This window comes from Cupressus sempervirens, chromosome 2, assembly GCF_028749045.1.
Source record: "Cupressus sempervirens isolate cs-2001-9-10 chromosome 2, ASM2874904v1, whole genome shotgun sequence".
Lineage (NCBI taxonomy): Eukaryota > Viridiplantae > Streptophyta > Pinopsida > Cupressales > Cupressaceae > Cupressus > Cupressus sempervirens.
The window spans coordinates 423309975-423335756 of NC_143119.1; the positions used below are offsets into that span (position 1 = coordinate 423309975).

Consider the following 25782-nt stretch of genomic DNA (forward strand, 5'->3'; position numbering starts at 1 on the left):
TATATTAAAAAGATATATTTATTAGTTATATATGTATAACAGTATAATTTGAACTTATGCATTACATGAAGTTTTAGGAACAAGCTATATCAAATAGTCAAAAATAAACATCAATGTAAAACTAATAATAAATATATTTAAAATTAGAAATTAAAAATATTTAATAGATAATAAACATCAATGTAAAACTAATAATAAATATATTTAAAATAAGAAATTAAAAATATTTAATAGATTGTGATAATTAATATTGATTAGACATGTTGTGTGAGGTGGAAGATAAAATAATTGAAAAAATAAAATCTTATCAACTTGTCACATATGTGAAAAAGATAAAGTTATAATTAATACATTCATTAATGCAAGATAAAGTTGTTAGAAAATATTTGTATTCTTTGTTGAAGAAAATTAATTTTCTCCCACACTAAAAATAGTATGGACCAATAAAATGGATGAAAAATGTGATTTATAAATTAATAAAAAATTAGAAAAAGATATAAACATTTTCTCATATTATATTTTAAATTCTTGAATTTGATTAGTGAGTGTTAATGTCATATTTGGATTGACATGAATGCATAAGTATTCCTGCCTTGGCAGGAATTAATAATACTGCCTTGGCAGTAGCTAATAATAATAATATAAACATTATTGTATTTTGTAAGGGAAGGAAAATGCATTAATTAGTAGGTATATCGATAGTTGTCATTCAAAATAAAATTGTGAGATTGCCGGGCGGAATGTCAACATGAAAAACTCTCCTCTTTTTTTTTTTAAAATTCAAAATTGATTTTGATTGCTTTGCACGTTTCTGAAACGTTCAGCAGTACACGCCAAACATTGTCAAAGGAGTTCCCAGCGATGCAAGTAACAGCGATGCAAGTAAGAAGAAAAATACATGATCTGATAATTTTTGATTACATATGTGGGAAAATCGTTTATCTCATCCGGATCCCACAAGCTGAAAGGGCTGGATAGGCCGGACACTTCATGATATATGGTAAGGTCTTTCAACAACATCACTTTATTGCAGTATCTCGGTTTTTTTTTTGGATTTCCGTCAAGCACAATTGCTATATTGTATTTCTTTACTGATCCATCTTGGCCTGGACGTTTTGCTTTCCCTTCTCGAATTTCGGGCATAATGTCTTGCTGTAGTTTGACCAAAAATTCTGGATTCTAATCTGAGCATTTGATTTGCACTTAATTGTGTACGAGAATTTGTATAGGTGCTATGTTTTCGCGTTTTAATTTCCTGCTATATTCAATGCTCGGCATTTCGAGGGTTATTATTATTTATAAAAAGTTGGTGTTTGAAAGATATATATGGCAACAGAGCACCTTTTAAATGAAACTATGGGAGGAAACACTGCTTCAAATATGGAGTTTATTTGACATGGAACAAGTAGTAATGAGAAACATCAACTGTCTTATCCACAGCTCATGGGTTTTACACATTGTGTAGCAGTTGCAATAAAATTCATTTTCTCAGGTCCATTAGATAAACTGATAAAGGAAGAAACGTAAATATAAATGTGCCTGATGCATTCTGTATCACAAAAATTGGACTCCTGCAGAATTGTTGGTTATTGGTTCCCTAGGACCATATACCCCAGTGTAATCTTAATTAAAATATTGCATTCGTTTTATGTCTGCCCACAATTATAGACGCCTCGGTGGAGAACAGAAAGAGCCACCCGAGATATTCCTATTGAGTCCAACAAGGACATGGTTCTCGTTGAGTCCCGTGGGCCAAGTCTGGTTATTAGGCAGAGCATTATCAAATGCTAGAACGATAACACCAATTCACCTGCAGACATACATTCTGTATTAAATTTTTTATAATTAAACTGAAGCTGGGTGCAAGTCTGAAACAAATTTTGGCAGAATAGATGTCCCTTGGACGTGGCTTTGCAACCAAACAATAGTGTAAACTTGTAGCACATTCCCACTAGTTGTGAGGATTTTTGAAATATCCCCACCCAAATGTGACCTGAAATTTTCACTTTTGATTGTTTTATATTTTATGAAACACTTGGTATGAAAAGTGTTTCAGTTCTGATTTCTGAGTGTATGGATATTTTCTGATGTTTGTTTGGAAGTTTCTCAATGCCAATACATGAACGGATGTATAAAACTGATAAACTAATGACTGCATAAAGACATATCAAGTATGCCACACCCAATTATGCCTTTATTGAATGAAACCAGGTTTGGTTACAACTTATACCAGGTCTGATATGAAATTTTCAGACTGGTACAGCAGTTACAAACTTGATCTAAATTAAAGATTTGGATTCACAAAATATGCACAACATTCCCAGATGGATTGCCCTTTGTTCTAGATGATGTTGGACCTTAGTTGGAGATGATATGTGCTTCCCACTGAGGTAGACACTGTTATCTGACTGATGCGATGACTGGTAAATGCTGATTCGAAGTGTCAAACCTTTAAATCTTGCCACCAACTCCTCTTTATGAGCAGCGGTACATATAGAGATTCTAAATGATGAAACCCTTCATGGATTGAACCCTTTGAAGTCTGTTACAGAGTCTGATTATGCAAATGATGTCAAATCAACCTCAATAGTGAATGAAACTCTCTTCTAAAGTGGCACAGTTTGACCTTCAAGCTGGGCGTACCTTCCAAAGTGGAAATAAAGAGGAAGCCATAATGCAAAAAATCTGATTTTTGAGCCTCCATTATGAACTTATGATCTGCTCACAAAAATTTCTTCAAAACCATACCAAAATGGTGCCAAAATATTATCAAACGACGCTTAATCAATCTCAAGGTGACATTCCTATTTATTATATAATCCTGATCCGAATTCACCAAATTATAGAAACCTAAGTTCTGTAAGAAAACCTTTGAAGTCTGCCTGTAAATCATCATTTGTAGCACAAATGGAAACCTTGTATAAATTCCTCTCAATGGTGAACTTGGTTTTCGTCCGATTCCCAATTCTCCAAGGGCTTTTTGTAATGTTCCCTCCTTGGGCAGGTCAGTCGGTAGTTGCGTTTGGCCTATTATGCAACTATTTTAGGCCAGAAATTTGCATATGGGGCCCATTGTGTTGTCCCCAATACGAAATAGGATTTAATAATAAATAATAGAAATTTATTAGAATAATAATAATAAAAACAGAATTTAATAAATACAAATAATATAATCTATTAATATATTGATATATTATTAAAATGATAAAATTATATATATAAATAATAAATATTATAGTAAAATAATAAATTATGATAAAAGGGAGACATTACACAAGTGACTTAGCTTCAGAAATATAAAAGCTTATTTGATTAACAATTTATTAAATATAAAGTCCAAAGTTAGGCATAAATACTTTACTAAATAATATTTGTGTTGACAAACATCCAAAGGATTATAATATATATTGCAAATTCAATTGTACCAGTGGACATATAGTTTGATACGGCCATAAAGGTGAGTCAATAAATATTCTACTGGTCTTGTATGAGACACATGGCTATCAAAAGATATATCGTCAATACGGTTCACAACATTAAAGTAAGATAAATAATAGCAATGGGACAGTGACAAATATCACTCATTAGTGATAAACAATATTGAATATGATCATAGGGACACATCAGCATTAAGGAGATATAATCAGTGACTTTTACAATATGAAGAAGAGGAGTTTGCAATTTTCATATCGCAGAGTCTAAAGAAATTACTGACCACCAACAACGAGAAGAGAAAAAATAATATACAATGTTATAGTCTAATCACTAAGATACCCATCAGTGTCAAGAATAATGATTGAGGTAACAATTGACTAATCAATGATTAGTGGAACCATCATAATGGGAAGGATGTATCTTTGATTAATTGACTAATTGGAAGTACCGATAAGCAAGGGACATAAATATTGGCAAATGAGTGTTAAGTGAGTAGTCATGTGTTGTCATTGATGGCAATATATGTAATTTGCATGATCACTTGGGTTAACAATCAATTTTGTTATAATATGTATGTGCAAAATTCCTAAGTCCAGGAATGTAATACAAGATGTAGTTGGACAATTTTGGTCAGCGGTGGCAGCAAAATTATTAGATGAGGCTGCAATTTTGGAAACATGGTATATACAGTGTACATGAGCTATTGGTATGGTCACTTGGGTTAATAAGATGAATAGCATGTGTTTTGGTGATGCAAAGCAGAACAGTTCTAGTATGACAGAGTTTTAGGACTGTTTATGAGATCGGTTTATTTGGCTTAGCTAATTGAATCGTTTTGTCAATTCAATTGCTTAGCAATAGAGGGACGACATCTAAGGACTTAACTCTTGGATAGTGTTGTCCAATTTTGGATGGACATATTTTGTGAAGAGTTAGTGTAGCTGGCTGGATTAATAATTCACAAGGGTATAAAGGAAAGTCTTATTTGGTTTGCAAGGATATGTATAAGATATATGATGCTATGTGCAAGCCTTGATGTTGGATTAGAACAAATTCAAGCTTCAGTGGAACTAATCAGACATTGTGATGTCATGTATAGTTAATTTTTGATGTAATACTTTCTTTATATTTGGACACTGAGTTTAAAAGATGGATGTAACCTTCTTTTTTGTTCTCAACTCCCAAAAGGGTTGCAAACCTCTAACAAGTTCTTGTCTCTTAACAGGGACCATTGTACTAAATGCTATGTAACGTCTCCTATCAGGGTTAGATCTCCTAACAGAAATACTTTCAGATTAGTGTATAATCTTTTGGGTTCAATCCCCATCAGGGTTTTCCCTTGGCTAGGGTTTCCTCGAGAACAAATCATTGCGTAATGAGTACTTCTTTGATGTATGCTTTACTTTTTGGCATTGTGGTTTATGGTTGCATATGGTTAAGTTATAAATTGTTGAATTGGTTTTGAAGTGTTGCAACACTTATACACCCCCCCTCTCAGTGTTGCTTGATCCTAACAATTGGTATCAGAGCTTGGTACCTCAGAAGAAGTCTTACAACTTGAGGAGGGTCTTGATGGATGCAAGCAACTTACAAAGGAATTTTGATACAACACTTCAAGATTTGGATTAAGAAAAACTAGATAAGGAAAGGTTGAAATTGAAGCTTAAAGATGCACAAGATTACATTAGAAAACTCAAAGAACATATTGATATTTCAAGAGTGAAGAGGAAGGAATTAGTTGAGCAGATTAATGAGCCTAAGAAATTATATTTGATTAAGAAACTTCAAAAGGGAAAATAAGCACTACAACATGAATTTGAGATCGCTACTCTTCAGATGGCCAAAGAGATTGAAGATGGGAAGCAAAAGGAAAAACTTGAATTAGATCTAAAGAAGAAAACAAATGAATGACATGATTTGAATAATCAGCTTGGACAAGTGAAATTGGAACTTGGAGATTTAAGATCTAATTATTACGATTTGGAAAAGTACATTAATATTGTCAAGGGCAAACTTGTTGAAGCAAAGTTACATCTTGAGAAACTCTATTCAAGTAGTGACAAACTTGATGAGCAATTACAACAATAGAAACCTAAGGGTGACATATCTGGAGTTGGTTATCACAGTGCTGAAAGTTCTAAGGCATATGAGGAAAGATCAATTCAAGATCCTATTCAGACACCTATTTAGGTTGATGAACCTAAAGAGCAAATCAAGAAGATTAAAGGAAGTTGCTATGCTTGCAACAAGTACAGACGTATGAAGAAATATTGCAAAGGTAATATTGATACTAAGCCTTTTACTAGTTATTGCTTCAACTGTTGCCTTTATGAGCATAAGCCACATGAATGCAAAGCTAAATCAAATTAGAAGACAAATAAGATATCTAATCCTAGATCTAATGCTAGAAGAGCTATTAGAAGTAATAATGTTATGTCTTTTGGAGTTATATGTTACAAGTGCAACAACTTTGGACATATTGCAAGAGATTGCAGATTGGAAGTGAATCAAGGTGGACCACGATATGGAAATGCATTTGTTACATGTTAAAAATGCAATAATCTAGGGCATTCAACTAGATACTACAAATTTGATGACTTTGTGACCAATAGAAGAGTACCTAATGTTAGAAGGAACAATTATAATGGGAAAAGGTACAATGGATCTAACTAGATAAATTATACGAACATCAATGATACATTTGTGAAGGAAAGCAAGAATAGGAATGAGGAGGTGTGGAAAGAGAAGAATCATAATCACTCATTTGGTAAAGAAGAGCCTTTTCATATAATTCTTCCAGTGCCAAGCACCCAACATTATACATCAGCTTGAGTTGGCCAAGCATGGCCTTAGGGGAAGCAATTGTGTAGAAGATATCTCCCCCCTGAGCATGGGTTAAGGAGTGTCAAGGTTGGGAGACATGATATCTCTTATCGCATGCATGATATCTGAGACATTGCAATTTATTTTCATGGCTACTGTTTCTATAACAACTTCTCCAGAATGCGATCTAACACATTAATTATTGAACGAATTGAGATGATTGAACAATTAAGTTTGATTCATTTGACACCATTTGAGTTTCTAGAGAAGAGTGCAGTAAGGTGATTGAAGCATTTGAGCAAAGGTTTTCAAAGATTTTGAGCAAACCCTAGTTCAATGACGAAAAGGTATTTGATCTTGTCTTACGAGCATTACTTGTGATCAACTTCAGTTGGATAGCATGGATACACTACAAATTTATGACATAAAGGAGAAAAATAAAAATCACTTTAGGAAACATCCCTTTAAATGTATGGAGGATGATCCTGAGGGTATATTTTCCTATCCCCTCGATGAAGTACTACATGTTTCAAAGATATAAGGGCTTATTGTTGGAAGCATGAATGCTGATGATATTCCTATGGGGGAGTATTATAGAAACATGATCAGATCTTTTGATGATACGTTACATTCATGACTATGTTTGTCATTGATGTCAACATAGCACTTTTCTGTGGTATCTGACAGAAGAACAACAGTAAAGATCAAGTTGGTATGGATAGATTGTTGAGTATTTTCACCAGCGAGGTTAATGGGAGATACTACTAAGTGTCTAGCATATGCAACTAACCTCGGGTGCATAAGATATTAAGTTTGGAAGAAGTTATGCAAGTTTTGGTGAAGATTGTTTTGAGATAGAGTTTATAGAAGCATGTTCTGGTAAACTTATTATATCTCTTAGCAGAGTTGTTATTTTGAGAAGCAAGGTTAAAGGCATGTAGAAGACATGTTGGAGATGACGTGGCTAAGCTCGCTCGTCATAATATTACATGTACGAAAAGTTATTCAAGTTACAAGGCGACAGATTGATGTTATCGGTAAGTATAACGTGTTCTTAATGAGGTCCTATAATAATTAATTGAGAAGGTGTAATAGCACACTCAAGGAATTGTTTCATGGATTCAGCATAAAGGAAGGACATTTTCCTTTGTTATGTAAGAACGATTGTGTGAAGCACGAAGAGAGGAATAGAAGAGAAACAAGTTGATATGCGAGGATAAGCAGAGCAGAGCGAAGTTGGAGAAAACTTCGTTGCCGAGGTTTTATTTTAAGATCCGAGGTTTGATATTTGGATTTGAGGTTTGTGACCTAGTCAACAAGGTCTGAAAGTGTTTGGTCCGGTTGATAGGACAGAGGAAATAGGATAAAGCACAGTAAAAACAATTATTCTGCAAGGAATAGTTGATATATCAGTTGGATAGTGAAGTTCAGTTGTCTTGCGCCAGAAGTTGTTCGGACAGTGTGTCCTTCTGCCTTCTACACCTAACAGGGTTGGCACAACTCCTAATAGGGTTGGAATCTCCTAACAGGGATTCAAAGCCTCCTAACATGGACTCTGATGTACTGAATGTGTTCATAGACTCTTAACAGGATCCATCCTCTAACAAGGAATATATATATTAGTATATCTTTGTGAGCATCATTCCCACCGGGGTTTTCACTCTGATCAAGGGTTTCCCTAGTTAACAACTCTGGTGTAATTGTGTATGTGCATCTTGTTATGGTTGCTGTTTACTTTGATTGAATGGTTAAGATTAATTAAGGTTGATAAATGTTTTAATTGGATAACTGATTCACCCCCCTCTCTCAGTTATCTTGGTACACTATTATTTCTAACACTTACATACATTGCAAGTAAGAAACAATAGGGAATGCTAGCATTTGGAGTGATCTTAGAGGATGTTTTGTGTGAGAATAGGACCTTTAAGCCCGAATCTAAACATTCAGAAACCCTTAACATAGTTAAGTTTATGGATTTTAAGGAGTTTGTGGAATTAGATTGGACAATGAATGTTCTCAGTAGGATTCATGATTGGTTCTTCTAGTTGGGAGATCAACTTGTCAAGATAACTAAAGAACTCATTCATCTAGTGACTGGATTTGACAATGCAGATATAATACCCATTGCGATGAAGTTAATCAAGAAGGAAGTTGAAAGAATACTATATCTAAGTGGGATAGGCAAGCCATGACCCTTGCAGACATTAAACAAAAGGATGTGAGGTTAATCTCTAAGAGTATGGGCTACAAAATGCATTGTAGTAGCAAACATAACTCAGTTTCAGCAAGTATTATTGACACAACTTATAAGATGGTCCTTGAGCACAAACATTTTGATGTTTGTGAGATCATTAGGCAACTGTTACTGGAAAACATTAGAAGAATCAGGCATGATAAGTTATAGGTATTTAGATTTGGTTCTTTTATTTTGCACATGCTCTTCCATATCATTATAGATTCGTGGTATGCACCCCAGTGCATGGAGGAAAGATGTACCTACTGCCTTACAGACCATAGAATATTATAGAATGCAAGATAGAAGTCAAATAGATAGTCATTTGTTTGGACTGTTCAAGGGATTTCAGAGGGAAATGAAGTTGAGGGTAAGAATACCTAAAGAAATTGTTGAAAAGCATGCAAAGACTACGTGCTTCATGGTGGAAATTGATAGTACTTGCATGGAGGCAGTAGAACCAAGAGTTCAATGGATCCCACCTATGAGATATGAAGTAGATCCTTTTATAGTTGTACAACATGTTGATGCAATCCTTGTACTGAGAAAGATCCCAAGGTAGAGCAATAGGGAACATATGAAGAAAAATAGAGTAAGGTAAGGGAAGAGCTTACTAGAGGTTCAAGAAAGGGGAAGTTAGAAAAGATGGTTAATAGAATCGTAGAGAAGGAAGGTATAACAAAAAAATAGATGACGAGTCTAAGAAAAGAGAGTGAAGTTGTAAAACATGCTAAGATTGAAGCCTCCACTCCTGCGAGGCCTAAGGAAGAAGAATGAGTTGAAAAGCAACTACTCAAGGTGTCACATTCGCCATTGGCAGTGGTCGCAAATCTTGAGGTGATCGCTACTCCTCAGCGAGCCACAAGGAAATTTACAAGGAGAACTCCACCTGCTAAAGTAGAGCAAGCAAAGACAAAGACAACTTCTATTGCTGCAACATCAGTTGTAATAACCCTCAACAGGTGATATCTTAATTAAATATCAATTTTTCTTCACAAAATTAGTGGTTTGACATTTCGTCAAACACTTTGCATGAAATCTCTATCTCCCTGTCTTTTATCTTCAGATTACTTTCGCTTGCTTGTAATGGTTCAAATTTAGATTAGACGTTTGCAAATGGTAATTTGATGTTCAAACAAAGAAGCTGGAGTACAAATGCAATTTTTTTTAAACATTCAAATACATACATATGATTTTAGCATGTGAAATGTTCATCTACGGCAAGTAGACATTTCTACAAACACTCGGCATGCAATCTAATGCCTGAAACACATAAGTACAACTTGACATTTTGACAAACAATTGTTGTGCAACCTTATAGCTCCTAATTTCAACACCAAATTGTTTACAATGGACCAGGAATAATAATGTGGACCACGAATAATAATGTCTATATGAAACTATTGATTTGCACTTTTAAACTTGCAAATTAGTACTTCAACTCTCATGAAATTTGCAATTAAACGAAGAACCTGTAGGTGACTGCTGTACATGTCAAATTGCAGTAGATTTGTATGTATACCATGCCCAGGTCTATACAAATCGCAGCTCCAAATAATCGCTGTAGAGTAACACTGCTGTAATTGAAAGGCGGCTAGTTAATATGGGACGTTGCCAAGAATGCAGCAGCCTGGCGTCCAGTTCTGGCAGCCTGGCGTCCAGTTCTGATAGTAAAAAATGCCCAACAACAGCTCACAATGCCAAGGTAAAACCCACACTGAAAACTCATATGCTAAACATCACAAATCAGTGATGATAAACTTCAAAATTCAAATGAAAACAAATAATAGCTTTGGCAGTAGCAAAGTCTTCCAGACCACATTAATCACAGAATTGGAATACACAAACAAATCCTCTTCTCAGCCACAGTAGCAACAATATGAGAAGGCACCAAAATCTCAGTCCAAATCCATTAAACTTCAGCAATGGATTGAATTCACCAATCTCAGTCAAAACCCTCACCAAGACATAATAAAAAGGCAACGGACAATTGGATGATCTATTTGCTTCATGATGACACCTTTTATAATGCACTTGGCTTCACCAACACACCATTAATTAGAAGCTTCCATTAAATTCTTTTATTAAATAATCTTTTCTAGCACATGGCTTCATGAAGATGCTTTTCACTTAAGAGGCTTCAACTTTTAAATATAATTCCTTGCACCTTTATATTTAATACTTGACTTAGGCTTATAATTAATCAATAAATGACCCCTTCCAATGATGACTCGACCGTCAAGTGATATTATAAAATTAAATTAAACTTTATAATAAGCCATTTAATGATTTAATAATAATTTGGCCACTAAAATAATAATAACTCCTAAAATACTTATCCTTTAAATATGCCGCATGAAACAAGAGTCACTCCTATCATTTCCCCATGTGACCAAATGCACTTTCCGAATATAGAAAGGGTCCCCCTCGATCATCATCCGAGTTGCCATAAATAGCCAGTGCATGAAACTAAGCCCAAATGGAGTCCAATCTTAGTCAAACAAAGACCAAACTGGAACATATTGAATCGTGAAGAAGAGAAAACCCTCTCATAGCCAAACCTGTGTCTTAGAAGACCCTCTATCCGCATAATTAGCCTACGAAGATCACAATAATAGGCAAATCCCTCAAATTGCGATGGTGGCAAAAATAGGGACATTACATTAGTGAGGCCTTTTAGGACTCCCAAACCCAAGGTGAAGGCTAAGGGACCTAGGAAGACAAAGGTTATTGAGACCAAGAAGCAAGATGAAACAAAATTGCAGACACAAGAGAAGGAGGATGACCAAAAAAGCAAATGGAAGCTAGATATGAAGAAGATCACAAGAAGGATATAGAAAAAAGGTTTGATCAAACAACTGAACAAGTACTATGACAGGTATGAGCTTGAGGACTAGAATTTATTAGAAGATTTTGTTATCACTTTTTAATTTTCAAAAGAAACCTCATAGAGATTCAATGAAGTATTCAAGATGATCTCTTTGAGAGATTAGATTTAAAGAGAAAAAGATTTAGAAGAGGATTAGAGAATAAGAGATAAAACACTTCATGATCATGTGCTTTGATTACATTTGATGAGATGCATAGGATATTGAACAAGGCAAAAGATAAAATGAGGTCAAAGATGAGAATTATCATGTTAATGGCAAGTATGTATGATGAGATTGGTGAGGAAATTGAGAGAGTGATTTGTAAAGTATTAATGGATATAGATAATAAGGATGTACCAGAACCTACACCAAAACCAAAAGGCATCACAATTAGAGAACAAACTGTGACTCATGTGGAGCAGAGGAACGATGATACTGATGATGCGAACCAATTCTTTAGTATAGTGCAACAACCTAATTTCTTTGTCACTGGTGTACCAATTACCTTAGAACCATCTATGAAATAGTAGGAAGATAGTACTTTCATGGGAAATTTGATTTCCTGTAAAGAAATTAGAGAGATTATGCTAGAGGCCCAAGATATGGCTGAGGACATGGAAGAAGAAGAAGAGCAAGAGAAAGAGAAGGAGAAAGAAAAAGAGGATATTATAACAAAAGTTGAGATAAGAGAGGTGATCAATGAAGGCAAGCCTTAAATGATCACACTTGATGAGGTAGGTAGAGATAATGTTCAGTTAGAGCCTTCATCTCCAAATCATGATGAGCTTAGTAGTGCCCCATACTAATAAGGGTGATGCCCCTAAGAAGATACAAAACATAACTGACAAAGTGGAAAGTCTCTTGGAGGCTCCCACTACTTCTGATATGTCATCATTGTTGGTCAGTGACACGAGCAAGGCTCTTGCTAGTGTAGAGGAGGGAGACTTGGAAACACATGATGAAAATTTCGATGATGGCCTTTGTTAATGCACGAGAAAGTCAAAGAGGACACAAAGAAAAAGACTAAAGTGCTAATTAGAGCATTGGACAGTGTAAATAAGATGTTGCATATCCCTTTCACATTTCAGAGCAGCGAAGTTGTGGACAACTTCGACAGAGTTTTAGATGAGCTTGATATTCATTTTCACTCTCTGGAGCAAGCAATTGTAGCAAAAGCAAGTAGAGAATACAAAGCATAGAGGCTTAACAAGTTATGTGCTTCCATCGCTAGTGACACCAAACTAGTTGATGAACACATTAAGGACATTAAGGCTTGTATTTCTAAAGGTTAAAAGATATATATTCATTGTTTAAGATCACCTAAGTATTACGAAGTAATTGGGAAATATTTGCTTGTTATTAATAGTGATCATGTTACATCCCAATTTTTGGCTCAATTTAAAAACATCCATATAGCCGTTGAGATTCATGTGAAGTCAGTTGACAGGTGAAATTAGTTATGATCATGTGAAATGGGAAGTTGGTTCTTTGTTATAATTTCATATGAGGATGACATGTTAGTTAATCGTTATTATTGTTATCTTGAAATCTTCAGAAGATGAAGTAATATGGTGGTTAGTCGTTATGATAATTTATGAAAATAATTTGTTATAGTAATTGTGATTATATTGAGAAATATGATATTCTCGTGGAAAAATTCTTTTCTGCAGGAGCACATTGTAGTGGAGAAGCATTGCCAGAAAGGAATCAAACATGGGGAGCACCACCATCATTGGGCAAATAGGCACGAGTTGTGAACCACTATGGCTAAAGGAAAATGGTTAGACAAGGAAGAGTGTACATTGGATGACCATGAGCTAGCCTGTTAGATTATATATATCATTCAATAATAAAAGAAATCACTAAGCATGAATTGAAATTTGATCAAGTTTGCACCTTTGTAATTGTGTTGTTGGAGCCTCTTGGTGCATAAGCATGTCTTATCATATCGACATCATGATACCTAAATATCTATACATGTACATGCATGTATATGTGTACATATGTAAACCAATTATATATATATATATATATATATATATATATATATATATACGTGTACTTGATATTGGTGTATATGTAAGAAATATATGGTTGAGATTTACACATGTACACGTATATACATACACACATACATATATAGGTATCGATAGATACCATGGTGTTATATGTTAAGACAATATTATTATTTCTTTCACCTCGGTTATGGTTTAATCTTATTTCACGTACAACCACTTTTCATATTTCTATATATTTTCCATCGGGCCATATAATTTGAGATGGCCATTTAAATATTTGGGTTGATGACTTCTTGTTGGCATTATACCTCTCACCACCATTGTCATATCCCCATTTTAAGATATAATTTTAATAATAATTAGATAATACACTGTTATTAGATAAATAATGCTAATAAAGTTATATTAAAACTGATACTAAAATATAAAACTAGGAAATAATAATTATTTAATCTATATTATTAATAAAATTATATTTAGTATGATATTTTATATAATTAAAAAATAATAAAATTTCAATGAGTAAATAAAGAAATAAAATTAAATATAAGAGACAATATTGTAGAAAGTATGTTAACTTTCTAAATAGAATTTAATAATAAATAATAATAAACACAAATAAGTAAGTAAATAAATAATATAACATAGAATAATATAAATTAACTAAATCTAATGAAAAGTCAAGAGATGTTAAACAAATAGACATGACTCCTTAAAATTAAGATATAAAAGGGAGGAGAGTTTATTTTAGAGAGGAAAAAAGGAGAGGAGAAGAGAGGAGCTCAAAAAGAAAAAATGGAAGAGGAAAGTAATAGGAAGAAAATAAGAAAGTGGCTTTCTGAAAAGGTATCAATGATATTGAAAGGATGTGAACCTTTGAAAGGGTCATAATTATGAATAGTTGTGACTCTTTCAAAAATATTTTGATTATAAAATATTGAGACTTTTCCATAGGATTTTAGTTATGAAGTGTTGTGACTTTTCGAAAGGATTATAACTATGAAGTGTTGTGACTTTTCAAAGGATTTGTATTATGAAAGGTTGTGACTCTTGGAAAGAAGAAACAAAAAAGTATATTTTGTCCTTTCCTTATAATTAGGAAAGGAATAATTTTGACAAGTAAATATAGAGTTGAGATAATCTATAAGGAATAATTCATTGAAGCGCCGACTAAGGATAGAGCCACGTGGACCAAGAAAAGAAGGTAAGAAAGGTATGTTTATGGATTATATTTGTTTAATTATATTTATGAATTTATTTATATTAATCAATCATAGTTGTAGATAATATTGTGTTAACCTATGGGGCTAGCACCATGGATATTAATGAGACTCGAAGCATGAAGCATGTGAGATATTAAGATCTCCATTGTCCACCATGGCCAAGAATTAATGTGGACTCGAAGCATGGAGTATGTGAGGTATTGAAATCTCCATTGTCCGCCATGGCTGAGAATCAATATGCTAGAATATTTTGATGTTGTCAACATATGCATATGTGAGTAGCTTTGGATAGAGGATGCCCGTCCAAGAAGAATCTTAAGGGGTGCGCTCTCGGAAAGACCACAAGGTAGCTATGAGCTAGGAAGTCCGATCTGGAGACGTCCTTAAGATTGGGGTTAAATTAGAGGGTATAATAATATAGTTAGTTTGTTTTTGTTGTGATTCTAACCATTATTATGCAAGTATTACTTGTCCCAAACTAACCCTAATAGTGGGGACATTACAACCACTTCTCTCTAAATTCTTATTTTGACTCCATATAAATGAGCGGTGGCGACCTCCTTATTGACATCGATCTTTTTAATTTTGAATTTATGAAGCTCGTCTTGTAACTGATGTCAAGCTTCCTTTTGTAGCCGGAGGCACAGAAGGCCATATATTCTTCCCTTGTGGCCGTAGAAAGAGGCAAGCAAATTTCACTTACCTTGTTGCCATGCATTTTCGCTGAACCAAAAAGTTCTTTACCTCCTCTCTCATTATTGTTTTTAGAAACATATTGGCATATTTGGTTTGTGATTGGGGCCACGTTGGTGGAAGCATTATTGTGTGGAATCGTTGCCACAACAAATTGGATTGTTTCGTAGGTCATGAACCATTCGCACCAGTTTTTCTTTTCACGATTTCTCTCTCTCAATACAAGTTTGTTCTTGTCACTGTCAAGTGAAGAAATTTTATATTATGAGTCTACTTACATAATTGGGTCGTAACCAAGGCTAAAGTGTAGAAATAAACTCTAATAAGCACCAGTTCTGCTCTTTTTTATTTACATCTAGTTTTTGATCTATACATATCAGTTGCATAACCGCAGGAACTAAATCAATATAGTTCCCTTTAAACTGAATGCTCATCAATCGCTTATGCATAATAATGTACGTTGTATAAAATCTGTCCCATCTTTTGCATAAAAATTTATTCTGACTTATACACTAGTATTTGCTATATACCAGTTGTGATAATAATCAGAATGGCATTCACAAGAAACCGATTGATAAGGATCTCATAATTACTAACAATCTCCTAGGATGTACCCAAGGCTAGCAGAGCCAAGTGTGAATGGGTGAAGAGGAGAGATAATCCTGCAAGAAGAATAAACTATTGATTAGTGTCTAAATCGCATGAACATTTAATGAAAGAAAATTGTTTAATTCAAGTCAGCTCATAGTAGTTCAGTGATAGATCTTGATGTCTAGTCGAGCAGTGGGATTGATACTCTAGTACTATGATGCTCAGTAGCTGGACAAGGTGTTCCATTGTCTATTTCTAGGTAGGGAGGGCCTTTCTCGATTGAGATTGTGTGGAGATATTCAAAGGTCCACGGTTGGGAGGTAAAGCCCTTGACAATGCTTCTCTTCTCCACCAGATTCCAAGTCATGCACAAGACAAAGATAAGTTATGCATTCAAACATCTGTTAGTAACAGGTATTTTACTTTTATGATATTTGAAATTACAAGTTGAAAATATGATATATTCATTTATATCGTTGAATCAATTATTCCCTTCAATGAAGTCAACTTTTCTCGTTAGTGTAATTTGGTAACCGGTTAGATCAGTTGATCTTCCATTTGAACATGAAATGTATTTGGATTCCTGTATGCATGAGATAGGCTTATCTTATGGTTGTTATTTCTGTCTTTCATTTATGTGAATAATGATTATGAATGTATCTTTTAACTATATGTTATTGCCATAGTTGGCAATAGAAAGAAAAGGGATGATGTAGTGTTATTTGATACCCTAAATGGTATTTACTTTTATGATTTAGTGGTATAACTATTCGTGCCCTAAGTGGTATATGTGGATTAACTTGGGTTTTGCAGATTTTGCCCTAGGCGAATTCCGGTTTCGGAATTGAAGGTATGTAAAACTTAAATTCTTTATTTACTAGATTTGTTGATGATGCTATCAAATGTTAGCTATGCAATTTCCGTTTAACTAATTCTAACCATCAATCTCATTCACCTGAACATAAATGTTGTAACTGCCTTCTCTTGAATATGAAGTAGTAACTGTATTTCTGTGTTGTTAGTTAAGACCTTGAAAAAGTGAATGTTACAGATCAAGAGATCAATTTATACAAGAGACTGAACGATGTTTCCTTAAGAAACAATCGTAAGGAATAGAAACATTCTATTCTAGAAACATAAAACTAAATATTAGAAACATTATAATATTTACAGAAGATTACAATAGATAACCATTAGATACTAAACAGAGATGATATAAACTCTCTATTATCGTAATACCCTCCCTCAATGGTTAATCTATCTAGAGCATGAAGTTGTCAAAAAGCATAAAAGATAGATTCTGTCCGTTCAAGGGGCTCTACACTGTTTGTTGTGGGTTGCGAACTAGATAACCTAGAGAGGGCAGCTAAGGGCTTCCGACATTCAAACTTCATGTGACTAAACTTGTGGCAATAGTTGCATCGAATGTTCTTCCAGGAGCCTTCTGAATCTGGAGCAGAGGATGTCTGTTGAGAAGACTGCTAATAGTACTTTGGATAACACTCCAAAACTTTGCAGATGAGCATAATGCTCCAAAAAAAACTGCAAAAAGCCATGATTTTAGGAGAAAATCGAAAAAACCAAACATGATTTTTGGGGTGATAAGATAAGATAAGATAATAATATTAATGTTCAACAAAAAACTACAAGGGTTTATGGGACTAAGCATACAAACAAAAGAGCCAACCAAAGCAGGAGCACCAAATGGTGATTGAGAAGAAACAAAACAAGACACGGAACCAAAAAAACCAAGGTAAGGACTAAGGATCCTTGGTACAAAGAAATCAGTCATAGAAGGATATAATCGTGGACGCTTTAGAGTCTTAGATCGTCATCGAGAACTGCTGGAGTAGTGTCTCTGCTTGGAAAGACTGGTATAGTGTCTGACTGATCTGGAGGGAGTGATACTGGATGGCCTTTTCATGCCTTGTGGTGGAGACAAGGGGGAGAAAAAGGCGGTGATGAGCTGCCTAACATGATTTTTGAGGTGAAAAATCAATCAAAACCCAACATGATTTTTGAGGTGAAAAATCAATCAAAACCCAACATGATTTTTGAGATGAAAAATCAATCAAAACTTGAAAATTCAAAGCTTCGTTTCTTAGGAAAAATGGTAAAACCCAACATATAATTATTGAGGAAAAAATTACAAACCCACAAAGGAATCCCATTGAACTTTGCAAATTACTGAATTAGAGTTTTTTAAGGGAAAATTTATAGAAACCCATAAAATTTTTTTCGGGAAAAAAATATGAAAACCCATCAGAATTTTATTTTTTGGAGGGAAAAAATTATGAAAACCCACCAGAACTTTTAAGGGAGCCAAAACACGAGACATTGCATGGTAAAGCAGCACATGCAAACAGCATGCAAGTACATGCAACCCTCAAAAAGTAGAGACCCAAAAAATTTGAAGGGTGACCTAGAAGAGAGCTCAAAAAATCCAAAAAAAATATGTTGTCGGTTTCTAGATCGGCTGGCTTGAAAATTGAGGCATGAAAGTCAAGGCACTTAGAAAAAATAGACAATAACCTAGCCCACCAAGAATCTAGGATCAGAAAATTTTCAGATCTCTCGAGACGGAAGCCCTAGTCGAATTATAGAGTTGGAAGCAAATATGCATATAAATAATTTCGAAAATAAAAGGTAGATAATTTCAACTAAGAAATTATAATTATGTTAAAAAAAATTTAAAGTATTGGCTTTGATACCATATTACAAAGTAATTAGGAAATATTTGCTTGTTATTAATAGTGATCAAGAGATCAATTTATACAAGAGACTTTAACGATGTTTCCTTAAGAAACAATCGTAAATAGAGTTGCCGGAAACTCCATTGTCCTTCCTTGGGCGCACATATCCCCGTATCCAATTTGGAAACGTATTAGATATCGCCCGGATACACGTTGAATATTGTATCCATGCTTGCCTAAAAATAGTTGATTTTCCAAGCATGCCAAATACTACGTAATTTGGTATTTTTAAGGTGTGGCGTAAATCTTCCCAATTTTTAATTTTAATTTTTTTATCAATACAGTTGTTTTTAAAAAAATGGTATAAACAAAACCAGCACCAAAAGACAAAGAAAATGTTTTTCTATTCAGCAACCCATTTTGTTGGGTTATCTTCTAATGCAGCTCTACAATTAAGTTATAAATATTTATGTAGCATTTATGTGTCAATATTCTTTTCAAAATAATGAAAAACTCCTCTAATAACTTAGAAAATCGTGTTAAATATGTGTATGTGATATTTATTAATGTTGTATCCAGCTGTATCCATATTGGGGATATAAAAAAATGGCCGTATTCGTACCCAATACTGTATCTATATTTCTATCCGTATCCGTATCCGTATCCATGCAACTTTGAGATTCGTAAAGAATAGAAACATTCTATTTTAGAAACATAAAACTAAATATTAGAAACATTCTAATATTTACAGGAGATTACAATAGATAACCATTAGATACTAAACGGAGATAATATAAACTATCTATTATCATAATACTAGGTATGTAGTAGATGTAGATAAAATGATTAAGGAGGAAGATGAAAGCTTGGGGAAGTTGGCTACTATGCATGAATCATCTAGCCAAGCTGTCACATAGTTTGACAAGTTAGCAAGGTAATGGATAAGGTAAGTACTAAGTACACTTTAGTATGAGAAGGATAGAGTTTTGAAGAGATTTGTAGAACTGAGGAGTCTCATCACTCCTAAACTTGAGATTATGCAGAAATAATTGGAATTGCTTGAGACAACTCAAAATTTTAGACCTAGAGCTCTTGAGGTGGCAAAGATAGTTGTTTATGCTTTGTGTGGTGAGATACAAGCAGTAGCAAGCTTAAAGAAGACATTGGGCATTGACTTTCAAGCATCGAAACTCAATTTTGTAGGCATTTTGAGGTTTGTGTAGAGATAGCTTGCTTTGATGCGAAATTTTGGTTTGATGTACATAGATGAATTTCGGCATCTCGCCTTTGCCATTGATGACAAAAGGGGAGTGGTAGAGTGAAAAATGATATATGTACACTCTATATTGTAAGGGGGAGTGTATTGACAGATCAATCTACCAAGAGCATTTTGCATTTGGCTTTGGGTACTTTCTCATTTTTCACTAAGTGTTGCCATCAATGCCAAATGGGAGATTGTTGGCAAGTGAATGTTGAGTGAGGAGTCAGGTGTTGTCATTGATGACAACATATTTCATACGTATGGTTGCTTGGGCTAAAAATTAACTATGTTATAATATGTATGTGAAAAATGCCTAAGTCCAGAAAGGGAATATAGGATACATTTGGACAGTTTTGGTCAGCGACGACAACAAAATTATCGGATGAGGCTACAATTTTGGGAACATGGAATATATAGTGTACATGGGCTACTGGTACGGACGCTTGGGTTAATATGATGAGGAGCATGTGTTTTGGTGATGCGAAGTAGAATAGGTCCAGTATGACAGTTTCAAGACAATTTATGAGATTAGGTAATTTGGCTTAGCTAATTGAATTGTTTTGCTAATTCAATTGCTTAGCAATAGAGGAATGACATCCAAGGACTTAACTCTTGGATAGCGTGGTCCAATTTTATATTTTGATGATTGAATGGACACATTTTGTGAAGCGTTAGTGTAGCTGACTGAATTAATAATTCATAAGGTATGAAGGAAAGTTTTATTTGGTACGGAGGATATGTATGATATATGTGATGCTATGTGCGAGCCTTTATGTTGGATCAGAACAAATGCAAGCTTCAGTGGAAGTAATTAGACATTTTGATGTCATGTATAGTTCATTTTTGATGTAATACTTTCTTTGTATTTGGACAATGAGTCTAGAAGGTGGATGTAACCTTCATTCTCGAGCAAGTGCTCTTTCTTTTTGTTCTCAATTCCTAATAGGGTTGCAGACCTCTAACAAGGTCTTGTCTCCTAATAGGGACTATTGTACTAAATGCTATGTAACAAATCCTAATAGGGTCAGATCTCCTAACAAAGATACTTCAAATCAGTGCATAATCTTGTGGATTTAACTCCCACTAGGGTTTTCCCTTGGCCAAGATTCCCTGAAGAATAAATCATGGTGTTATGAGTACTTTTTTGATGTGTGCTTTACTTTTATGCATTGTGGTTTATGGTTGCATATGGTTAAGTTATAAATTGTTGAATTGGTTTAAAAGTGCTGAAACACTTGTTCACCCCCCCCCCCAGTGTTGCTTGATCCTAACAATAAATACAACAATTACGATAAGTATGATGACTTGAGACAAGAGACGTAACTCTTGCAAGGAGTCGCAATCTTCCAAACCGAGGGACCGAATATAAGAAGACATTCAACCTCATTCATGAAGGGACCATCAAGAACTTTTTAAATTTTGGATATCCTCTTAGAATGTAATTGCCTCACTGACATAAATTGGTTGGAGAAAAGAAGAAAGATTGTTATAAATTGAGCTACTACAGTTTGAAGAAAAATTGTCCACCATTTCACAAGAAAATTATTACACAAGCAATCGGGTTGACTCTAGGAACTCTTTGCATAAATGGTAGGACTATCAAGACAACTTCACCCTTACACAATAACTTAACAAATCAGGTCATTATAGATATTATTCATATACATTTAGTGGAATAATATAATAATATTGATATGATCTTAATCTTACATAGCCTAAGTTTCTTATAGAGGTGACTCTTAATTTGGGCGACACCACACCCATTGAACCAAGAAACTCTCATCATTATATATGTCTTTTGCGAATAATATTTTGTGCATACAATCAAGATAAACAACATATATTGCCAATATATATTAGAAAAATGTCTTTGGTTAAAGTTTTGAGAACATTGTCCCAACATTACAACCCATCAGGGCAGGGGTCGTTACAGCCATCCAGGGGCTTATGAAGTCACACAGGGACTTTGTGAGCCAGCTTGGCCAGTTTAGAACAGTCTCCTATATTTTAGGAGGAATCCCTAGTTTTTATGGATTGATTGGGAGTTGATCAGGACGCATCAAGAGACCTCTAAGATCCACCTAGAGACTTTTGGTGCAGTTCCTATTTTTGAGGAGGGCTTCTGTAATGTCCCCTTTTATGGTTTTTTAGACACTGTGAATTACTGAATTTTTTCTTCAATACAATGTGCAAGTAATACAAACATATGAAATGTATAAAATAATGAATGCTATAACAGTGAAATGTGAATACAAGACAATGAACTATATATATGACTGGTAATTCCAAATGCTACAATAATGGAAATGCAATACTGAATGGTATGTGTGATGGCAATGATAATGTAATTAACAGTGTTGTAATGCAATTGCAATGATAAATGGGTCATAACAGAATGTACATGACTGGTAGTTCCAAATGCAATGTTGAATCCTCTCAATATGGATAATTGATGACTTTGTGGTCTCAGAATGCAGTTTATAGGTATTATATGCACTCTATCCTGTATAGCCATCTCTGATCTTCGATTGTATTATATGCTGTAGTTACAGGTTTACACGTTAAGTTCGGGCAGAGATATGACGTCTCTGATATTCAGTATTATGTATGCAATCTTCTTCGCTACACAAGCCATCTCAGATATATAATTATGATATATGCTCTTCTTATAGATGTCTTCTCTGATATACAATTATAGTGCTTGCACCAGTGGTTGCAGCAACCACCTTTCATGCTCTGTATACAAGCAATTCCACAAAGGGAAGTATAAATAATAATATTAAATCTTCTTCAATCTTGCTTTGGAGAGCTGATTGGCTTAATATAAATATGTGCTGAAGAGGTATGATGGAAAGACACCAATCTTCATAACCAGTAATCACCATACTTATAATATTTATGTATGATTGTTAGGAGTAATCATATGTAGCTTTTGCCTAGAATAATGATTGATATATGCCAAGTATCAATGGAGATGTGATACGGCCAACACTGAGTATGTAATTGTTATTTTACTCATAGTAATCACTTGTGATTATTATGAGTAATTATATATGATTAGTCATAATAATCATAAGTCATTATTGGATTATTCTCATATCAGCCCAGAATAACATCGATTGCAGAATATTCTAGCCCAGAATATTATCAGCTAGGAAGTGCATAGTCCATGACCATGAGTTGGAAGTGATGCCCGACCATGGGGAGCAGTGATCTCATTATCTTGATATATATATATATATATATATATATGTATGTATGTATGTATGTATGTATGTATGTATGAACTTGGTGCTTAACGTAGAGTGCCATGAGGCTTAATGTAGAATGCTATGAATGCATAGTATGGGTGCATCTATGCATGTTAGGATGTTCCCTATATGTGTCAAATAGTTTTAATAAAATTTAAACCATTTTGCTCACATGTATTTTGTCAAATAGTTTGCTTGCAATTTGAGAACTGAGTTCTTGATTTTGTTTCAATATGTTGATGTGATGTGTTGATTGTTTTTTGCTAAGTAAGCTTTACTTCATTCAATAAAGGAACAATACACTTATGCTCTGATCACATTGTGCATTTCGAATATCATTAATATTTAAAACATATAACAAGCATGAGGAAAGTGCCAATGAACATTTTCATAAATTCAGTTCAGATTTCACATGTATGACTAATTGCTGCTCAAACAGAGATGCAAAGGAATCACCTACCACAAATGCAGTTCCAAACCCTATTGCAGGCCTGATACGTCCTGTATATGGGATGTAAAACACCCTATGTGCAGCTACAGATCTGAACGTTCCATTCTCAGCCTTCTTTTGACCAGTATGGATCTGTCCTAGGCATTTTCAAACATGTATGATACCCACATATAATCTTCAAATCTGTATAACTCTTTCCCAGACAATTTCAGACTTATTCAACTTGCTGGAGATGTATATCAGACTGGTATGACTTATTACATACTTGCACATTTGTTTATTTAGCTTGCTGTAGATGTATGTCAGACTGGTATAGCTTAGTCTATTTCCAAGCCAGTACAACTCATTTAACATACATATATACTTTACAGTTGCACTATTAGACTCCAAATAAAATCAGCTAGCATGTAATATTATGCAAATAACAATAGCATTCGAACCCAATTACTAATCCTCCAATTGAACCCTAGGAAGCTGACAACCACTTTCAATAAAGAAACTAGCACAAATAAGTTGATGTTACCTTGATGATCAATACAAAAAATCCTTCTAACTATATCTTCCAACAACAAGAAGAATGGTAGCACAGAGGGATTTCATCCTCCAAGCCCCAAGAGAATAGTCTCCACAATTTCTCCAATTCATACAATATCCAAGTATAACCAAGCCTGCTGAATGAGTTTCTAAGAGCTTTTTCACTTATCTTGACATTGTGGGATAAACAAAATCACTTTTTTTTGGCACTTATTATACTTTCGGGCTTTTTTTTATAACTCCTTTTTTCCCGCAGTTGCTTTTTCGGTCCCTATTTTATTGCAATTGCTTTTTCTTTAATACTTTCATACCACATAACATGATTTTCCTTCACTTGAGTCCCCTCTAGCTTTTCTTTAATCTTCAATATATTATAGAATAAAGGGGGCCATTTAATTAAAATATCTCACAAACTATAGACTCTGCATTAATAAAGTTAAATAATTAAATTTAACTTTATAAAAGGCTTTATTAATGGATGAGAAATTATATCAATGATAAATAAATGATCCTATCGATATTGAGCAATTTACCATCAAGATATCACTACATTGGAAGTCCAAATATAGCTATAATGACTTACTATAAATAGGAAGTATGCTCAAAACTGCCTCAGAACCCTTCAAAATGGTCTACAACTGAAATTTCTGAGGCCAAATATCATCAAGATCCCTTAATAGTCTTGGTTAACCTACAAGACTATGGAGAAATATGCTAATGAAAACATCATACAACATGTGCTAGAAAAGGGGACATTACAATCCACCCGTTCCAAAAATTGCTTGTCCTCATGCAATTCAAATGATCCCCCAAGATCACTATGCAAAACCAAATTGAAATTGGTTATGATCCAAGTGTCCCAAGCCAATGTAGGAGATCTATAACACCAACTATTGAAAGTACTGCCTTGCTGGATGCCAAAACAAGAAACCTCCTTAGAGGAAGTAATATGTAAAGCAATCAAATATTGTACTCTTTTCGTCAACTCTTCTGGAAACTGCTCTTAAAAAACAAAATTGGAACAAAGCAAGCTCCAATAAGCCAACATTGGCTTCCTTATCATCAACTGCTAAACTGCAAACCCAAATGATCCCAAGGTTCCAAATCAATCTCATAAAGGAATTGTTGTGCAGACGCTGCACCACTTTGATCACAACTAGCAAACCAACATGTTCAAAGTGTTAAGTTTGCCCCAAAAATAAAGATAAACAATAATAAGGAAGAACAAAATAGATACAAGAGACATGAGATTATCTTGGGAAAACCCTTCCACATAAAGGGAAAAACCCAACCGCACAACAAAAATATCTCTTTTATTGATCAAGAAATGTTCAAGTACAATGCTTTCACTTTGATACAATATATATTCAGAATAGAGAGAAGCTTAATTACACAGCTAAAGGTCTCTTCAATTTTCAAATAAAACTCTTCATATTTCCATATGCATTCCTCTTTGCATGACACATAACACACATCTCTTTATATAATATTATCATAAATGTCTCTTTTAGCTAAAGATGACCATAACAGTCATAATAGCCATATTTCTATTTCATAAAATTAGAGTTAAAGATCTCTATCGCAGTTACAATCTTCAACACTCCCTCTTAGCAAGAGAGATATCTTTAGTAAGGTAGACACACATAGCTGCAACCAAAGATGTTTCAGCATAACATAATTCACCATAGTTACTTTATAAGCACATA

The 25782-nt window shown here is 34.2% G+C and overlaps 1 protein-coding gene across 5 annotated transcripts in view; it reads left to right on the forward strand.

Moving 5' to 3' along the window:
* Positions 1–705: 705 nt before the first annotated feature.
* The window catches only part of LOC149572902 (organic cation/carnitine transporter 7-like), a 153138-nt gene continuing 128061 nt past the window's right edge, over positions 706–25782 (forward strand). The window contains exons 1-2 of one of the 5 annotated variants that reach the window (XM_089814005.1): positions 723–1000; positions 16700–16736. Coding sequence is in view for 2 of the 5 variants with exons in the window: in XM_089813999.1 (XP_089670125.1) it covers positions 998–1000 (3 nt within the window). In the remaining 3 variants the exon portion in view is untranslated. Of the gene's footprint in view, positions 1001–16699; positions 16737–25782 lie in introns of all 5 variants that reach the window. The other 4 variants (XM_089814001.1, XM_089813999.1, XM_089814006.1 and 1 more) reach the window with 4 other exon arrangements.